The sequence below is a fragment of the Sebastes fasciatus genome, chromosome 9, assembly GCF_043250625.1.
Source record: "Sebastes fasciatus isolate fSebFas1 chromosome 9, fSebFas1.pri, whole genome shotgun sequence".
Classification (NCBI taxonomy): Eukaryota; Metazoa; Chordata; class Actinopteri; order Perciformes; family Sebastidae; genus Sebastes; species Sebastes fasciatus.
This window is the reverse complement of record NC_133803.1, coordinates 36,136,723-36,154,157: the sequence shown is the minus strand read 5'-3', so window position 1 is coordinate 36,154,157 and position 17,435 is coordinate 36,136,723. Positions and strand designations below refer to the sequence as shown.

The following is a 17,435-nucleotide window of genomic DNA, read 5'->3' as shown; positions in this document are numbered from 1 at the left end:
TACCGAACACCTCGCGCAGCAAATTTGAGAAGAATTCAGTGGGGCGTCCGCTTTCAATGGACTCCGGGAGACCCAGGATACGGATGTTCTGGCGCCTGCTTCGGCTCTCCAGGTCGGTGACTTTAGCCTTTAGCCTAGCATTATCCTCGCTCAGGGTGGTGCACACGTTCTCCAGATCCACGACTCTTTGGCTGAGGTCTTCTGCAGCTAGTTCCAAGGAGGAGACACGTTGGCCGTGGTCCTCCACTGTGAGCCGTGTTTGATCTAGTTTGGAGTCCAGCTGGCTGAATGATGTTCTGAACTCGGTGTTGCTCGAGCAGCGTGGTGATAGCCTCCAGTGTTAAGCTAACGTTAGGCCCTTGGCTCCTTTCGAAGTCATTGTGAGAAATAAAAGGGTCGGTCAGGAGAGGAATTAGATAAATAAAAAAAAGGTTTCGTTTTGGCGTGGAAGTTAGAGGGCTGGATGGTATAACAATGAAAAGTTTACCGGAGCACCGGCTAGTGCGTCTACTCCATCTGCCTATCGACCGGAAGTTCGAGAGTGGGCTTTTTAAGAAGAGGTTTAATTACAGCTACTTTAAAGGACTGTGGTACATAGCCTGTTAGTAAAGACACATTGATCATATCCAGTAAAGAGGTGCTAACTAGAGGTAAAACTTCTTTAAGCAGTTTAGTTGGGATGGGGTCTAGGAGACAGGTAGATGATTTAGAGGAGGAGATCAGTGAGGTTAATTTGTGGAGATCGATAGGAGAAAAGCAGTCTAAATATATATCAGGTTGTACAGCTGTTTCTAAGGTTCCTAAGTTTGAGGATAAATTGGTACCAGTTGACGGTAGGAGGTGATTAATTTAGTCTCTAATAGTTATGATTTTATCATTAAAGAAACTCATGAAGTCACTACTACTGAGGGTTGTAGGAATACATGGCTCAATAGTACAGTACACACAGTACTCACAGTACACACAGTACACACAGTACTCACAGTACACACAGTACTCACAGTACTCACAGTACTCACAGTACACACAGTACTCACAGTACACACAGTACACACAGTACTCACAGTACACACAGTACTCACAGTACTCACAGTACACACAGTACTCCCAGCTCCCCTCCCAGCTCTCCTCCCAGCTCCGCTCCCAGCTCCGCTCCCAGCTCCGCTCCCAGCTCCGCTCCCAGCTCCCCTCCCAGCTCCCATCCCAGCTCCCCTCCCAGCTCCCCTCCCAGCTCTCCTCCCAGCTCCCCTCCCAGCTCCCCTCCCATCTCCGCTCCCAGCTCCCCTCCCAGCTCCGCTCCCAGCTCCCCTCCCAGCTCCCCTCCCAGCTCTCCTCCCAGCTCCCCTCCCAGCTCCCCTCCCATCTCCGCTCCCAGCTCCCCTCCCAGCTCCGCTCCCAGCTCCCCTCCCAGCTCCCCTCCCAGCTCCCCTCCCAGCTCCGCTCCCAGCTCCGCTCCCAGCTCCCCTCCCAGCTCCCCTCCCAGCTCTCCTCCCAGCTCCCCTCCCAGCTCCCCTCCCAGCTCTCCTCCCAGCTCCCCTCCCAGCTCCCCTCCCAGCTCCGCTCCCAGCTCCCCTCCCAGCTCTCCTCCCAGCTCCCCTCCCAGCTCTCCTCCCAGCTCCCCTCCCAGCTCTCCTCCCAGCTCCCCTCCCAGCTCCCCTCCCAGCTCCGCTCCCAGGTGTCTGGCTCCAGAAGGGCCTGGGTTTCCTGTTTGCGGGCGAGGTTCCACAGCTTTCTTCAGTCCGATTAAACATTATACATACATAGTGTATATATATATATATATATATATATATATATATATATATATATACACATCTCACCTGTGCCTGTAATTGTGTAGCCTGTGTAACCTGTGTGTATATATCGACCTGTATCTCACCTGTGTTACCTATGTTACATGTGTTACCTGTGCAGGTGTCCTCGGTCTGGAGGTGATAAGTCCAGAGCTCCCACCCTGTGTCTGGTCTGTGGCTCCATGCTGTGTTCTCAGAGTTACTGCTGTCAGACGGAGGTGGACGGAGAGGACGTAGGAGCCTGCACCGCTCACACCTTCATCTGTGGAGCCGGCCTCGGCCTCTTCCTCAGGTAACACACCTGTCCTCAGGTAACACACCTGCCCTCTAGTAACACACCTGTCCTCAGGTAACACACCTGTCCTCTAGTAACACACCTGTCCTCTAGTAACACACCTGTCCTCAGGTAACACACCTGTCCTGTAGTAACACACCTGTCCTCAGGTAACACACCTGCCCTCTAGTAACACACCTGTCCTCAGGTAACACACCTGTCCTGTAGTAACACACCTGTCCTCAGGTAACACACCTGTCCTCAGGTAACACACCTGTCCTCTAGTACTGCTGCTGCTAATATGGATGTTACTGTACCTGACCTTCCATCTGTCTGTCTGTCTGTCTGTCTGTGTGTGTGTGTGTGTGTGTGTGTGTGTGTGTGTGTGTGTGTGTGTGTGCGTGTGTGTGTGCACGCGTGCGTGCAGGGTCAGAGAGAGCCAGGTGTTGTTTGTAGCCGGTAAAACTAAAGGCTGTTTCTACCCTCCACCGTACCTGGACGACTACGGAGAGACCGACCAGGGACTCAAGTAGGTCTTCACCTGTCCTCAACTGTCTTCACCTGTCTTCGTCTGTCCTCACCTGTCTTCATCTGTCTTAACCTGTCCTCATCTGTCTTAACATGTCCTCACCTGTCTACACCTGTCCTCACCTGTCCTCACCTTTCTTCACCTGTCTTCACCTGTCCTCACCTGTCTTCACCTGTCCTCACCTGTCTTCACCTGTCCTCACCTGTCCTCACATGTCTTCACCTGTCTTCACCTGTCTTCACCTGTCTTCACCTGTCCTCACCTTTCTTCACCTGTCCTCACCTGTCTTCACCTGTCTTTGTTTGTTTGTGTTCCTATAGGCGGGGGAACCCCCTCCATCTCTGTGCGGAGCGTTACAGGAAGATCGAGCGTCTCTGGCGTCAGCATGGCGTCGCTGAGGTCATCGGTCACGCTCAGGAGGCCAATCAGACGCTGGTAGCCATCGACTGGCAGCACCTGTGATGTTTGGCTCCGCCCCTTTTTAATATCAACCAATCAGCTTCCTGCAGCCCAGCGCTGAGCTCAGAGCAGCTTTCAGGGATTCTTTCAGGACTTTTGACTTTTTGGTTTCTGTATCATGGAGGCTGCTGACCTTTGACCTTTGACCTTGTCCATGTTTCACTCCACCTGACTCCACCTGACTCCACCCGCTCCGTTCGTGCTCACACAGACAGGAAGTTAGTTTCTTTTAGAGTTTTTACATTTGAACTTTAGTTTCTGGATATTTTCTGATTCATCAACTCGTTAACGGCGAACCAGAGTGAAGCCCCGCCCCCTGCTGCTGTCACTCCAGAGTGAAGCCCCGCCGTGTTGCATGATGGGAAAAGTAGCCTAGGTTCAGTCAGCTACGACTCCCAGGATGCATTTCACCAAAGACTCGGCTACAGGAGGCATGTCGGAACTTCAGCGGCGTGAAGACGGCGATCCGACGCGCCTTCATGATGCTAATAACGTTAGCTAGCTTAGCACGTTAGCAAAACAAAGAGGGTTGAATATGATTATTAATCTCTGAGACCCTTTTAGTGATGACGTCATGGTGAGGTCATGATGAGGTCATGATGACGTCATGGTGAGGTCGTGTGAGGTCATGATGAGGTCATGATGAGGTCATCATGAGGTCATGATGAGGTCATGATGAGGTCATGGTGAGGTCATGATGAGGTCATCATGAGGTCATGATGAGGTCATCATGAGGTCATGGTGAGGTCATGATGAGGTCATGATGACGTCATGATGAGGTCATGATGAGGTCATGATGAGGTCGTGTGAGGTCATGATGAGGTCGTGTGAGGTCATGATGAGGTCATGATGAGGTCAGGGAGTTAGCTGGAGGCTAACGCTAGCTGTTGTTATGGTTACATCTGAGAGGACGGACGGACTGGCGTCTCCAGCGAGCTTCAGTGGGAGAAACGTTTCAGAGTAAATGATGCTAATAGTTAGCCGTGTTAGCACAAGGCTAACTATTAGCATCCCTTTCTCTCCGTCTCCGAGACGTTTCTCTTCTATATCGTCCGACTCCGTTTGACTGATTTCAGTCTGGACGACGACTCGACGACTCGACGACTCGATGAGCTTCAAACAAACGTTCAAGCAGGGTAATGTAGTTTTATAAGAGTTGATGGGAACTACAGAGTCACAGCTGAACGTTAGCGTTAGCTTAGCTTCATCACACCTCCTCCTGGTGTTCACTTCAGTTTCCATGGTAACAGATTCCCAGCGTTCAGTGCTTCTGCAGAAATCATCATGAACGATCAACAGTCGGAGTATTGATCACTTCTACAACATATCAGACACATATCAGCTGCGTATTGATCAACTGCGTATTGATCAGCAGAGATCACATGTTCAGTTACCTCTCATTTCCTTTACTCATTTTATTTAAAGGAGCAGTATGAAACATCTATCAGCAGAAATGGGATATTATATTATACTATAATAATCATAATATTATATTAAAGTATAATAATAATAATAATAATATATTATAGTATAATAATAATATATTATATTAAAGTATAATAATAATAATATATTATATTATAGTATAATAATAATAATATATTATATTATAGTATAATAATATATTATATTAAAGTATAATAATAATATATTATATTATAGTATAATAATAATAATATATTATATTAAAGTATAATAATAATAATATATTATATTATAGTATAATAATAATAATATATTATATTATAGTATAATAATAATAATATATTATATTATAGTATAATAATAATAATATATTATATTAAAGTATAATAATAATAATATATTATAGTATAATAATAATATATTATATTAAAGTATAATAATAATAATATATTATATTAAAGTATAATAATAATAATAATAATATATTATATTATAGTATAATAATAATAAGCGTTTCTACGTTGAGGTTTGGCGCTGCGCTCAGAGAGGTGTCAGTGATCTTCTGGATGTTTCACGCTGCTCCTTTAAAGAGGCTTCGTAGTTCATGTGTTTGTTTTGGAGCGCTGTGATGTCACTTCCTGTTAAAATGAGTTGTTTTTTATGAGTTTGTGCTGAAACGTGACAGAAACCTTCATTCATTTATTTATTTATTTATTATTTTCTTTAAACTATTGTTTCAAAGATCCTGCTGACTTTTTTTGCCGTTTGAATAAAAAGATTTTCAGATTAACACCGGTGTTCACCGCATGTCGCCGCCATCGCCGCCATTTATCACATCAGACTTGTTAATATGTGAATTCTTGTATAAATGAGTAAATGTACAATATTGTATAAGAATAACAAAACCAATAAAAACTTTGAAAACAGTTCATGTTTCTGTTTGATTGATCAGTTCTCAGAGTCTCATGTCCGCGGCACGCCGCCGGGACACACCGTGCACACATCCCTTAAACAGCGCAGCGTCCGTCAGCCTCGTTCCAAGAACTTTGTAGTTCTTTTGTTTGCTGAGTGAGTTCTTCTACTTCCTGTCTCCGAGGCCCACCTGCAGGGCGGTGAGACAGGTGAGACAGGTGAGACAGGTGAGTGAGGAGAGACAGGTGAGACAGGAGAGACAGGTGAGACAGGTGAGAGGTGAGACAGGAGAGACAGGTGAGACAGGAGAGAGGTGAGACAGGTGAGACAGGTGAGACAGGAGAGACAGGTGAGACAGGAGAGAGAGGTGAGCTTCGGTCAGCTTCAGTGAACTCTGAGCTGAGGAGGAAGCTGCTGCTGCTGCTGCTGCTGCTGCTTAACATCAAACCAATTAGCAGTAAGTCGGCCGATTAGAGGAGCAGCTGATCCGCTGCTAATTGGATCAGAACCGATCGGAGATTTAGGATGACGATCTGCTGCTCGCTCACATTCACACCTTTCTTCTTGTGGACCAGCGTGAAGGAGCCCGCTGCCCTTCTGACGGCTTTTATGTGAATATTTGGTTGTGATCTGATGGCAGACCCCTCGGCTCCCCCAGCGGTATGGACCGTCCTGACTCGCAGCTCGGCATTATGGGTCTGAAACCAGCAGTTCTGGCCGAGTCGCGTTCAGCTGCTTCTTTCTGGAACGGATTAAATCTCTGAAAGTCTGACGGATCCTTAAGTGCTCACCAGAGGAAAGCGTTTTCTCTTTGCTACCTGACGTTTAGTGTATTCCAGTCGAGTGTTCGGAACCACACCGAGAGGTTAAGATGCCGTTCATGCCGGTGAAGTTCAACCTGCAGAAGCGGGTGAAGCTGGCTCAGGGTCTGTGGATGATCTACTGGCTCTCGGTCATCGTGGGGATCCTCCTCTTCAGCCTCGGCATCTTCTTCAAGATCGAGCTGCGGAAGAGAAGTGAGCTGATGGACAACAACGAGAGCCACTTAGTGCCCAACCTGCTGATCCTGGTGGGCTTGTTGGCCTGCGGGGTCAACGCCTTCGGAGGAAAGGTGTGCCACGACTCTCTGGACCCCATCAAGTTCGCCAAGTGGAAGCCGATGCTGAAGCCGTACCTGCTGATGTGCTGCGGCTTCAACGCGCTGCTGCTGCTGACGGCGCTGCTCTGCTTCCTCATGCAGTTCGCCGTGTACCTGACGCTAGCCGAGGGCCTGAAGTACAGCATCAAGTTCTACAAGGACACGGACACGCCGGGACGCTGCTTCATGAAGAGGACGCTGGACATGACGCAGATCGAGTTCCGCTGCTGCGGCAACAACAACTTCAGGGACTGGTTCGAGGTGCAGTGGATCAGCAACCGTTACCTGGACATGAGCAACGACCTGGTCAAAGAGTGAGTACACGGACCCGACGCTGCACCCACCGATCGGCTAGAGCTGAAACACCGAGACGATTAATCAGAGAGAAACTGAGACTGATGTTTTATAGACCGAACGATTAATCAGCTAATCCAGAAATAATCTTTGGTTGCAGCTCTAGAATCTGTGAACGCTTCCACAAGTCTCACTGGTCGTTGAACAGTTTTATATTTAACTTATTTATTCACTGATGACGACATCCAACACTTTTTAGTTTTAATGTTCCCAGAAAGTTCACTTCAGTCTTCAGTTTCTCTGCTGAAGCCTGATTCAAGTCTCAACAGCTCACACTGTAAACGTTGGGAACTCAGCGAGCAACAGGGAGGTCTGGTAACGAGGTCAGTGGAGGATAAATGAGGGAATTAAGGAGGTAAAAGTTACCGTGCAGGAGGTCGATGTACCGGCTTCTCCTCTCTAAGTCTATAATCTGTCAGGATCTGATTTCCACCTTCGCTGCAGCTCACATGCCAGCTGACATGACAAGGTTAAACCGAACCAGCCCACCGAGGGAGTGCTCCATTCTCCCACCACAACACCCGACAAACACCCAACACCTTTCTGACAGAACATGTGATCGTTGAAAACATGCAGCCACAGGCTGAACACGTCAGCCTGTGGCTGCAGGTCTGTGGTGCAGATCTGTGGATGCAGGTCTGTGGCTGCAGGTCTGTGGTGCAGATCTGTGGGTGCAGGTCTGTGGCTGCAGGTCTGTGGTTGCAGGTCTGTGGATGCAGGTCTGTGGCTGCAGGTCTGTGGTTGCAGGTCTGTGGGTACGGATCTTTAGTGACAGGTCTGTGGCTGCAAGTCTGTGGTTGCAGGTCTGTGGGTGCAGATTTGCGGGTGCAGGTCTGTGGGTGCGGATCTTTAGGTGCAGGTCTGTGGGTGCGGATCTTTAGGTGCAGGTCTGTGGTTGCAGGTCTGTGACTGCAGGTCTGTGGGCGCGGATCTTTAGTAGCAGGTCTGTGACTGCAGGTATGTGGGCGCGGATCTTTAGTAGCAGGTCTGTGACTGCAGGTATGTGGGCGCGTATCTTTAGTAGCAGGTCTGTGACTGCAGGTATGTGGGCGCGGATCTTTAGTTGCAGGTCTGTGGGTACGGATCTTTAGTTGCAGGTCTGTGGGTGCGGATCTTTAGTTGCAGGTCTGTGGGTGCGGATCTTTAGTTGCAGGTCTGTGGGTACGGATCTTTAGTTGCAGGTCTGTGGGTGCGGATCTTTAGTTGCAGGTCTGTGGGTACGGATCTTTAGTTGCAGGTCTGTGGGTACGGATCTTTAGTTGCAGGTCTGTGGGTGCGGATCTTTAGTTGCAGGTCTGTGGGTACGGATCTTTAGTTGCAGGTCTGTGGGTGCAGATCTGTGGTTGCAGATCTATGGTTGCAGGTCTGTGGTTGCAGGTGTGTGGCTGCCGGTCTGTGGTTGTAGGTCTGTGGGTGCAGATCTGTGGTTGCAGGTCTGTGGCTGCAGGTCTGTGGTTGCAGGTCTATGGGTGCGGATCTTTAGTTGCAGGTCTGTGGGTACGGATCTTTAGTTGCAGGTCTGTGGGTACGGATCTTTAGTTGCAGGTCTGTGGGTGCGGATCTTTAGTTGCAGGTCTGTGGGTACGGATCTTTAGTTGCAGGTCTGTGGGTGTGGATCTTTAGTTGCAGGTCTGTGGGTGTGGATCTTTAGTTGCAGGTCTGTGGGTGCGGATCTTTAGTTGCAGGTCTGTAGTTGCAATTCTGTGGCTGCAGATCTGTGGCTGCAGGTCTGTGGTTGCAGGTATTTGGCTGCAACCACAGACCTGCAGGCTGTGGCTCAGAGGGTAGAGCAGGTTGTCCACCAATCGGAAGGTCGGTGGTTCGATCCCCGGCTGCTCCGGGTCACATGTCGATGTGTCCTTGAGCAAGACACTTAACCCCAAATTGCTCCCGGAGGCAGAGCCATCGGTGTGTGAATGAGTATTTAGATTAGATCCTGATGGGCAAAGTTGGCACCTTAGTAGCCTCTGCCATCAGTGTATGAATGTGTGTGTGAATGGGTGAATACTGACATGTAGTGTAAAGAGCTTTGAGTGGTCGGAAGACTAGAAAAGCGCTATATAAGTCCAAGTCCATTTACCATTTACCATTTGGTTGCGGATCTTTAGTTGCAGGTCTGTGGGTGCGGATCTTTAGTAGCAGATCTGTGGCTGCAGGTCTTCGGGTGCAGATCTATGGGTGAAGATCTTTAGTTGCAGATCTGTGATTGCGGGTCTGTTGGTGCAGATCTTTAGTTGCAGGTCTGTGGCTGGAGGTCTTTAGTTGCAGATGTGTGCCTGCACAGACCTTAAACCACAGACCTGGTACCTGGTACCTGGAAGGGGGTTCAGGAGGTTCAGGAGGTTGAGGAGGTTTCAGGAGGTTTAAGGGGGTTTCAAGAGGTTTCAGGAGGTTCAGGAGGTTCAGGAGGTTCAGGGGGTTCAGGAGGTTCCGGGAGGTTTCGGGAGGTTTCGGGAGGTTTCGGGAGGTTTCAGGAGGTTTCAGGAGGTTTCAGGAGGAGGTTCAGGAGGTTTCAGCAGGTTCAGGAGGTTTCAGGAGGTTTCGGGAGGTTTCGGGAGGTTTCAGGAGGTTTCAGGAGGTTCAGGAGGTTCAGGAGGTTTCGGGAGGTTTCGGGAGGTTTCGGGAGGTTTCGGGAGGTTTCAGGAGGTTTCAGGAGGTTTCAGGAGGAGGTTCAGGAGGTTTCAGCAGGTTCAGGAGGTTTCAGGAGGTTTCAGGAGGTTTCAGGAGGTTCAGGAGGTTTCAGGAGGTTCAGGAGGTTCAGGAGGTTCAGGGGGTTCAGGAGGTTGAGGAGGTTGAGGAGGGTTCAGGAGGTTCAGGAGGTTGAGGAGGTTGAGGAGGTTGAGGAGGTTTCAGGGGGTTCAGGAGGTTCAGGAGGTTCAGGGGGTTCAGGAGGTTTCAGGAGGTTTCAGGAAATTTCAGGGGGTTTCAGGAGGTTCAGGAGGTTTCAGGAAGTTCAGGAGGTTTCAGGAAGTCTCAGGAGGTTTCAGGAGGTTCAGGAGGTTTCAGGAAGTTTCAGGAGGTTTCAGGAGGTTCAGGAGGTTTCAGGAGGTTCAGGAAGTTTCAGGAGGTTTCAGGAGGTTCAGGAGGTTCAGGAGGTTCAGGAGGTTTCAGGAGGTTTCAGGGGGTTCAGGAGATTTCAGGAAGTTTCAGGGAATTCAGGAGGTTTCAGGAGGTTTCAGGAGGTTCAGGAGGTTTCAGGAAGTTCAGGAGGTTTCAGGAGGTTCAGGAGGTTTCAGGAAGTCTCAGGAGGTTTCAGGAGGTTCAGGAAGTTTCAGGAGGTTTCAGGAGGTTCAGGAGGTTCAGGAGGTTCAGGAGGTTTCAGGAGGTTTCAGGAGGTTTCAGGGGGTTCAGGAGGTTTCAGGGAATTCAGGAGGTTTCAGGAGGTTTCAGGAGGTTTCAGGAGGTTTCAGGAGGTTTCAGGAGGTTTCAGGAGGTTTCAGGGAATTCAGGAGGTTTCAGGAGATTCAGTGAGTCTGGGGGTCTGTGACCTCCCTCCAGACTCCAGTGAACTAACTGTGCCTGTCTTCATCCTCAGTCGTGTCCTCAGTAACGTGGAGGGGAAGTACCTGATGGACAGCGTCCCATTCAGCTGCTGTAACCCCGGATCTCCTCGACCCTGCATCCAGCACCACCTGACCAATAACTCCGCCCACTACGACTACGACCACCGCATCGAGGAGCTCAACATCTGGTCCCGGGGCTGCCGCGAGGCCCTCTTCTCCTACTTCAGCAGCATGATGAACAGCATCGGAGTCCTCATCCTCGCCACCATCATCCTGGAGGTAAGGCTCCGCTTCAGCCAATCAGCATCCAGCCTGAGCCACGCTGTCTCTTAAAGGAACAGTCCGACATTTAGAGGAAGAGTCCACGAAATGTTCGACTGTTCCTTTAAGAGTTTAGAGAGAGGAACCTCAGCGCAGCCGGATCAACCGGTCTGAGTTCTGATGATCAACCGATCTGAGTTCTGATGATCAACCGGTCTGAGTTCTGATGATCAACCGGTCTGAGTTCTGATGATCAACCGGTCTGAGTTCTGATGATCAACCGGTCTGAGTTCTGGCTGATCAACCGGTCTGAGTTCTGATGATCAACCGATCTGAGTTCTGATGATCAACCGGTCTGAGTTCTGATGATCAACCGGTCTGAGTTCTGATGATCAACCGATCTGAGTTCTGATGATCAACCGGTCTGAGTTCTGATGATCAACCGGTCTGAGTTCTAACTGATCAACCGATCTGAGTTCTAACTGATCAACCGATCTGAGTTCTGATGATCAACCGGTCTGAGTTCTGATGATCAACCGGTCTGAGTTCTAACTGATCAACCGATCTGAGTTCTGATGATCAACCGGTCTGAGTTCTAACTGATCAACCGATCTGAGTTCTGATGATCAACCGGTCTGAGTTCTGACTGATGACAGTTGTACATGAAACAGGTAATCTCATGTCCCTCGGCTGTCCTCCGGTGCTCCTAACGTTATCTGCAAGATGTCACAGACCAAGGAAAACAAGCAGTAAGAGCTGATCTGAGGTCTGCTGTCCAGCTGCCGTCTCTGAGAGCCGGCTGTCAATCACTCTAAACTCCGACCAAACGGTGAAACTAGGCAGCGCTGATCAAATATGAATCAATATTCTGTTACTGTAATGCCTATTCCTCTCCTCAGATGTTCTCAGAATCATCTCGTAGTGCACGGTTTAGCTGGAACATCTGGTGAAGGAACGCCAAGTTCTGGTCACATGACCAGATCTCAGCCAATAGGAACGCTCTCTCTCCTGAAATGACCTGTGATTGGTCAAAGTCTCCCGTCACGGGCCAGATGTTCTAAATCCTGTAAACAGAGCCATGATGAGGAGCAGAAGTCTAGTTTTTTCTCAGAACACTTGAATTACAATATGCTGAAAGGTTATTATGGGATGTCTGCCCAATGATGCCAAAACATAAACTGCCTACTGAATTAATCAACCAATGAGACGCCTGTTGGGTTCTTCCCTTCATTGTTCTTCTTCTTGTTCTTGTTCTTCTTTTTCTTCATGTTCTTCTTCTTGTTCTTCTTGTTCTTCTTGTTCTTGTTCTTCTTCTTGTTCTTCTTGTTCTTGTTCTTGTTCTTCTTGTTCTTGTTCTTGTTCTTGTTCTTCTTCTTGTTCTTCTTGTTCTTCTTCTTGTTCTTCTTGTTCTTGTTCTTGTTCTTGTTCTTCTTCTTGTTCTTGTTCTTCTTGTTCTTCTTGTTCTTCTTGTTCTTCTTCTTTTTCTTCTTGTTCTTGTTCTTGTTCTTCTTGTTCTTGTTCTTGTTCTTCTTCTTGTTCTTCTTCTTGTTCTTGTTCTTGTTCTTCTTCTTCTTCTTGTTCTTGTTGTTCTTCTTCTTCTTCTTCTTCTTCTTCTTCTTCTTCTTCTTGTTCTTCTTCTTGTTCTTCTTCTTTTTCTTCTTCTTTTTGTTCTTGTTCTTGTTCTTCTTCTGTAAAAGAGCGTAAAGTATTTGCATCTTATTCTGTGTTCAACTGAAGCATTTCAGAATTTGCCAACGTTCTTTACGAGAACTGGTTGTTTTGTCACCAAACTTCTCCCTCTGATGTCATCATGATGATGTAATGAGAGCGTATGGTTGGACAGGAGGGGCGGGGCTGATCAGGTCTGAGACGTTCTCCTGGAGCTGGACGCAAGACCAGTTCTCTTCTTAAGATTCAAAAACTAAAACACGATAAATGAACCTTAAATGCAGGTTAACAGTATAACTGATTAGCGTTAGCACTGATTAGCGTTAGCACTGAAGGAGCTCTGCAGGCTGCACACTCCAGACTAGATCTAAAATCTGACCCGGGGTCAGTGGTTCAGATATATAGATCCAGAATCTGACCCGGGGTCAGTGGTTCAGATATATAGATCCAGAATCTGATCCGGGCTCAGTGGTTCAGATATATAGATCCAGAATCTGACCCGGGGTCAGTGGTTCAGATATATAGATCCAGAATCTGACCCGGGGTCAGTGGTTCAGATATATAGATCCAGAATCTGACCCGGTGTCAGTGGTTCAGATATATAGATCTAGAATCTGACCCGGGGTCAGTGGTTCAGATATATAGATCCAGAATCTGACCCGGGGTCAGTGGTTCAGATATATAGATCTAGAATCTGATCCGGGGTCAGTGGTTCAGATATATAGATCTAGAATCTGACCCGGGGTCAGTGGTTCAGATATATAGATCCAGAATCTGACCCGGGGTCAGTGGTTCAGATATATAGATCTAGAATCTGATCCGGGGTCAGTGGTTCAGATATATAGATCTAGAATCTGATCCGGGGTCAGTGGTTCAGATATATAGATCCAGAATCTGACCCGGGGTCAGTGGTTCAGATATATAGATCTAGAATCTGATCCGGGGTCAGTGGTTCAGATATATAGATCCAGAATCTGATCCGGGCTCAGTGGTTCAGATATATAGATCTAGAATCTGACCCGGGGTCAGTGGTTCTATAAATAGATTGTTTCTCCGGTTGGAGTTGACTCGGCGGCGGTGTGCTAAGCCGCCGAGCGGTGGTCAGGCTCACAGAGGATCAGGAACTATTCTGGGGGGGTTAATCTGCAGCAGCACCAGCAGCAGGTTGCATTCTGGGAAAATCAGATGAGCGACAGTAGCTGATGTGGGTCAAAACAACAGCTTCGACCTGAATCGCTACACCAGGCGGCGGATTTACCAACAACATGGTGAACTCAGTCACATCTTTACTGCTGCTGCTGGTCTCAGGTCTGTGACCAATCAGCAACCTCCTCCGCAGTCTGTGACCAATCAGCAGCCTTCAGTCTTTGGACTGTGGGAGGAAACCTGAGAACCCGGAGTAAACCCACACTAACCTGCATGTCTTTGGACTGTGGGAGGAAACCTGAGAACCCGGAGTAAACCCACACTAACCTGCATGTCTTTGGACGGTGGAAGGAAACCTGAGAACCAGAGTAAACCCACGCTAACCTGCATGTCTTTGGACGGTGGGAGGAAACCTGAGTACCAGAGTAAACCCACGCTAACCTGCATGTCTTTGGACTGTGGGAGGAAACCTGAGAACCCGGAGTAAACCAGCGCTAACCTGCATGTCTTTGGACTTTGGGAGGAAACCTGAGAACCCGGAGTAAACCCACGCTAACCTGCATGTCTTTGGACGGTGGGAGGAAACCTGAGTACCAGAATAAACCCACGCTAACCTGCATGTCTTTGGACTGTGGGAGGAAACCTGAGAACCCGGAGTAAACCAACGCTAACCTGCATGTCTTTGGACTGTGGGAGGAAACCTGAGAACCCGGAGTAAACCCACGCTAACCTGCATGTCTTTGGACTGTGGGAGGAAACCTGAGAACCCGGAGTAAACCCACGCTAACCTGCATGTCTTTAGACGGTGGGAGGAAACCTGAGTACCGGAGTAAACCCACGCTAACCTGCATGTCTTTAGACGGTAAGGAAACCTGAGTACCGGAGTAAACCCACGCAAACCTGCATGTCTTTGGACGGTGGGAGGAAACCTGAGAACCTGGAGTAAACCCACGCTAACCTGCATGTCTTTGGACTGTGGGAGGAAACCGGAGAACCCGGAGTAAACCCACGCTAACCTGCATGTCTTTGGTCTGTGGGAGGAAACCTGAGAACCCGGAGTAAACCCACGCTAACCTGCATGTCTTTGGTCTGTGGGAGGAAACCTGAGAACCGGAGTAAACCCGCACTAACCTGCATGTCTTTGGACTGTGGGAGGAAACCTGAGAACCCGGAGTAAACCCACGCTAACCTGCATGTCTTTGGACGGTGGGAGGAAACCTGAGAACCCGGAGTAAACCCACGCTAACCTGCATGTCTTTGGACCGTGGGAGGAAACCTGAGTACCAGAGTAAACCCACGCTAACCTGCATGTCTTTGGACTGTGGGAGGAAACCTGAGAACCCGGAGTAAACCCACGCTAACCTGCATGTCTTTGGACAGTGGGAGGAAACCTGAGTACCGGAGTAAACCCACGCTAACCTGCATGTCTTTGGATTGTGGGAGGAAACCTGATAACTCGGAGTAAACCCACGCTAACCTGCATGTCTTTGGACTGTGGGAGGAAACCTGAGAAACCGGAGTAAACCAGCGCTAACCTGCATGTCTATGGACTGTGGGAGGAAACCTGAGAACCCGGAGTAAACCCACGCTAACCTGCATGTCTTTGGACGGTGGGAGGAAACCTGAGTACCAGAGTAAACCCACGCTAACCTGCATGTCTTTGGACTGTGGGAGGAAACCTGAGAACCCGGAGTAAACCAGCGCTAACCTGCATGTCTTTGGACGGTGGGAGGAAACCTGAGAACCAGAGTAAACCCACGCTAACCTGCATGTCTTTGGACGGTGGGAGGAAACCTGAGTACCAGAGTAAACCCACGCTAACCTGTATGTCTTTGGACTGTGGGAGGAAACCTGAGAACCCGGAGTAAACCAGCGCTAACCTGCATGTCTTTGGACTGTGGGAGGAAACCTGAGAACCCGGAGTAAACCCACGCTAACCTGCATGTCTTTGGACGGTGGGAGGAAACCTGAGTACCAGAGTAAACCCACGCTAACCTGCATGTCTTTGGACTGTGGGAGGAAACCTGAGAACCCGGAGTAAACCAGCGCTAACCTGCATGTCTTTGGACTGTGGGAGGAAACCTGAGAACCCGGAGTAAACCAGCGCTAACCTGCATGTCTTTGGACGGTGGGAGGAAACCTGAGAACCAGAGTAAACCCACGCTAACCTGCATGTCTTTGGACGGTGGGAGGAAACCTGAGTACCAGAGTAAACCCACGCTAACCTGCATGTCTTTGGACTGTGGGAGGAAACCTGAGAACCCGGAGTAAACCAGCGCTAACCTGCATGTCTTTGGACTGTGGGAGGAAACCTGAGAACCCGGAGTAAACCCACGCTAACCTGCATGTCTTTGGACGGTGGGAGGAAACCTGAGTACCGGAGTAAACCCACGCTAACCTGCATTTCTTTGGACTGTGGGAGGAAACCTGAGAACTGGAGTAAACCCACACTAACCTGCATGTCTTTGGACTGTGGGAGGAAACCTGAGTACCGGAGTGAACCACGCTAACCTGCATGTCTTTGGACTGTGGGATGGAACCTGAGAACCCGGAGTAAACCCACGCTAACCTGCATGTCTTTGGACTGTGGGAGGAAACCTGAGAACCGGAGTAAACCCACGCTAACCTGCATGTCTTTGGACTGTGGGAGGAAACCTGAGTACCGGAGTAAACCCACGCTAACCTGCATGTCTTTGGACTGTGGGAGGAAACCTGAGTACCGGAGTAAACCCACGCTAACCTGCATGTCTTTGGACTGTGGGAGGAAACCTGAATACCGGAGTAAACCCACGCTAACCTGCATGTCTTTGGACTGTGAGAGGAAACCTGAGAACTGGAGTAAACCCACGCTAACACAGGGAGAACATGATAACTCCACACAGAAGGACCTGCTGATCTGGAGGACACATGATCAAAACATCCATATTAGCCACAACACAATAATGCTATGACATGATATACGTGATATACTGTATATCTGATATATATATATATATATATACTAACCCTGTGTGTGTGTGTGTGTGTGTGTGTGTGTGTGTGTGTGTGTGTGTGCCAGTCGGCGGACATGGCAGGGTTGAAGTACCTGACCACGGCTCTGGAGACGATGGAGGACCCAGAGAACCCGGAGTGTGAAAGTGACGGCTGGCTGCTGGAGAAAGGCGTGAAGGAGACGTTCGGCGAGATGTTCGCCAAGCTGAAGACGCTGGGGAAGAGCAACCAGGTGGACGAGGGCGGGGACGCACCTGAGGCTGCCACCTGAGAGCCCCGCCCGCCACCACACAGGACTCAGGTCTCCAACACCGTCTGTACACGTGTTACAATACTACACACACACACACACACACACACACACACACACACACACACACACACACACACACACACACACACACACACACACACACACACACACACACACACACACACACACGTTCAAAGTGAACAAGTCATTATTTAATTATTGTGATTGTTGATATTTTTTCCATACGGTGTAAATATGTTGAACAGAGTTTATTTTTAATCAGGAGGAACTAAAACCTGCTGCTGTAAATAAAACATCTGGGACGGGATTTAACGTTACACCCCCCCCCCCCCCCCCGCTAATACTTCCTGTCAGACGCCACCAGGCCCGACCGATACATCACACCACTGCTCACTGCTCACCTCAGCTCATATCTGATTGATTGATTGATTGATTGATTGATTGACTAGTCCAGCAGACAGCAGCTTCTTGCCAAACATGTTTATGTGATGAACAGACGTCAATGAATGCATCGTTATCAGCTGTTTCTGGTCTCAGACCTGGACTATCGGTCGGGTCCTGGTCTCTGTCTCAGACCTGGACTATCGGTCAGGTTCTGGTCTCAGTCTCAGACCTGGAGTATCGGTCGGGTTCTGGTCTCTACCGGCGGACACGCTTGGTTGACATGGAAACAGACGGCCACAACATCCAAAATCCACAGAGGTGCTC

The 17,435-nt window shown here is 49.0% G+C and overlaps 2 protein-coding genes across 6 annotated transcripts in view; both read left to right on the top strand.

Moving 5' to 3' along the window:
* ubr2 (ubiquitin protein ligase E3 component n-recognin 2) overlaps window positions 1-4,334 on the top strand; it is a 69,657-nt gene extending 65,323 nt beyond the window's left edge. For 3 of the 5 annotated variants that reach the window (XM_074647472.1, XM_074647471.1, XM_074647468.1), the window contains exons 44-47: window positions 1,915-2,085; window positions 2,495-2,596; window positions 2,917-3,670; window positions 3,899-4,334. In XM_074647472.1, coding sequence (XP_074503573.1) covers window positions 1,915-2,085; window positions 2,495-2,596; window positions 2,917-3,058 — 415 coding nt within the window. In that variant the 3' untranslated portion in view covers window positions 3,059-3,670; window positions 3,899-4,334. Of the gene's footprint in view, window positions 1-1,914; window positions 2,086-2,494; window positions 2,597-2,916; window positions 3,671-3,735; window positions 3,753-3,812; window positions 3,846-3,898 lie in introns of those variants that run through there. The other 2 variants (XM_074647470.1, XM_074647469.1) reach the window with 2 other exon arrangements.
* A 563-nt stretch (window positions 4,335-4,897) lies between these two features.
* prph2b (peripherin 2b (retinal degeneration, slow)) lies at window positions 4,898-16,872 on the top strand. Its single transcript, XM_074647475.1, has 4 exons — window positions 4,898-4,992; window positions 5,029-6,844; window positions 10,420-10,666; window positions 16,521-16,872. Exons 2-4 carry the CDS (start codon window positions 6,264-6,266, stop codon window positions 16,722-16,724), a joined length of 1,032 nt encoding a protein of 343 aa, XP_074503576.1. The 5' UTR covers window positions 4,898-4,992; window positions 5,029-6,263; the 3' UTR covers window positions 16,725-16,872.
* The last annotated feature ends 563 nt before the right edge of the window (window positions 16,873-17,435 follow it).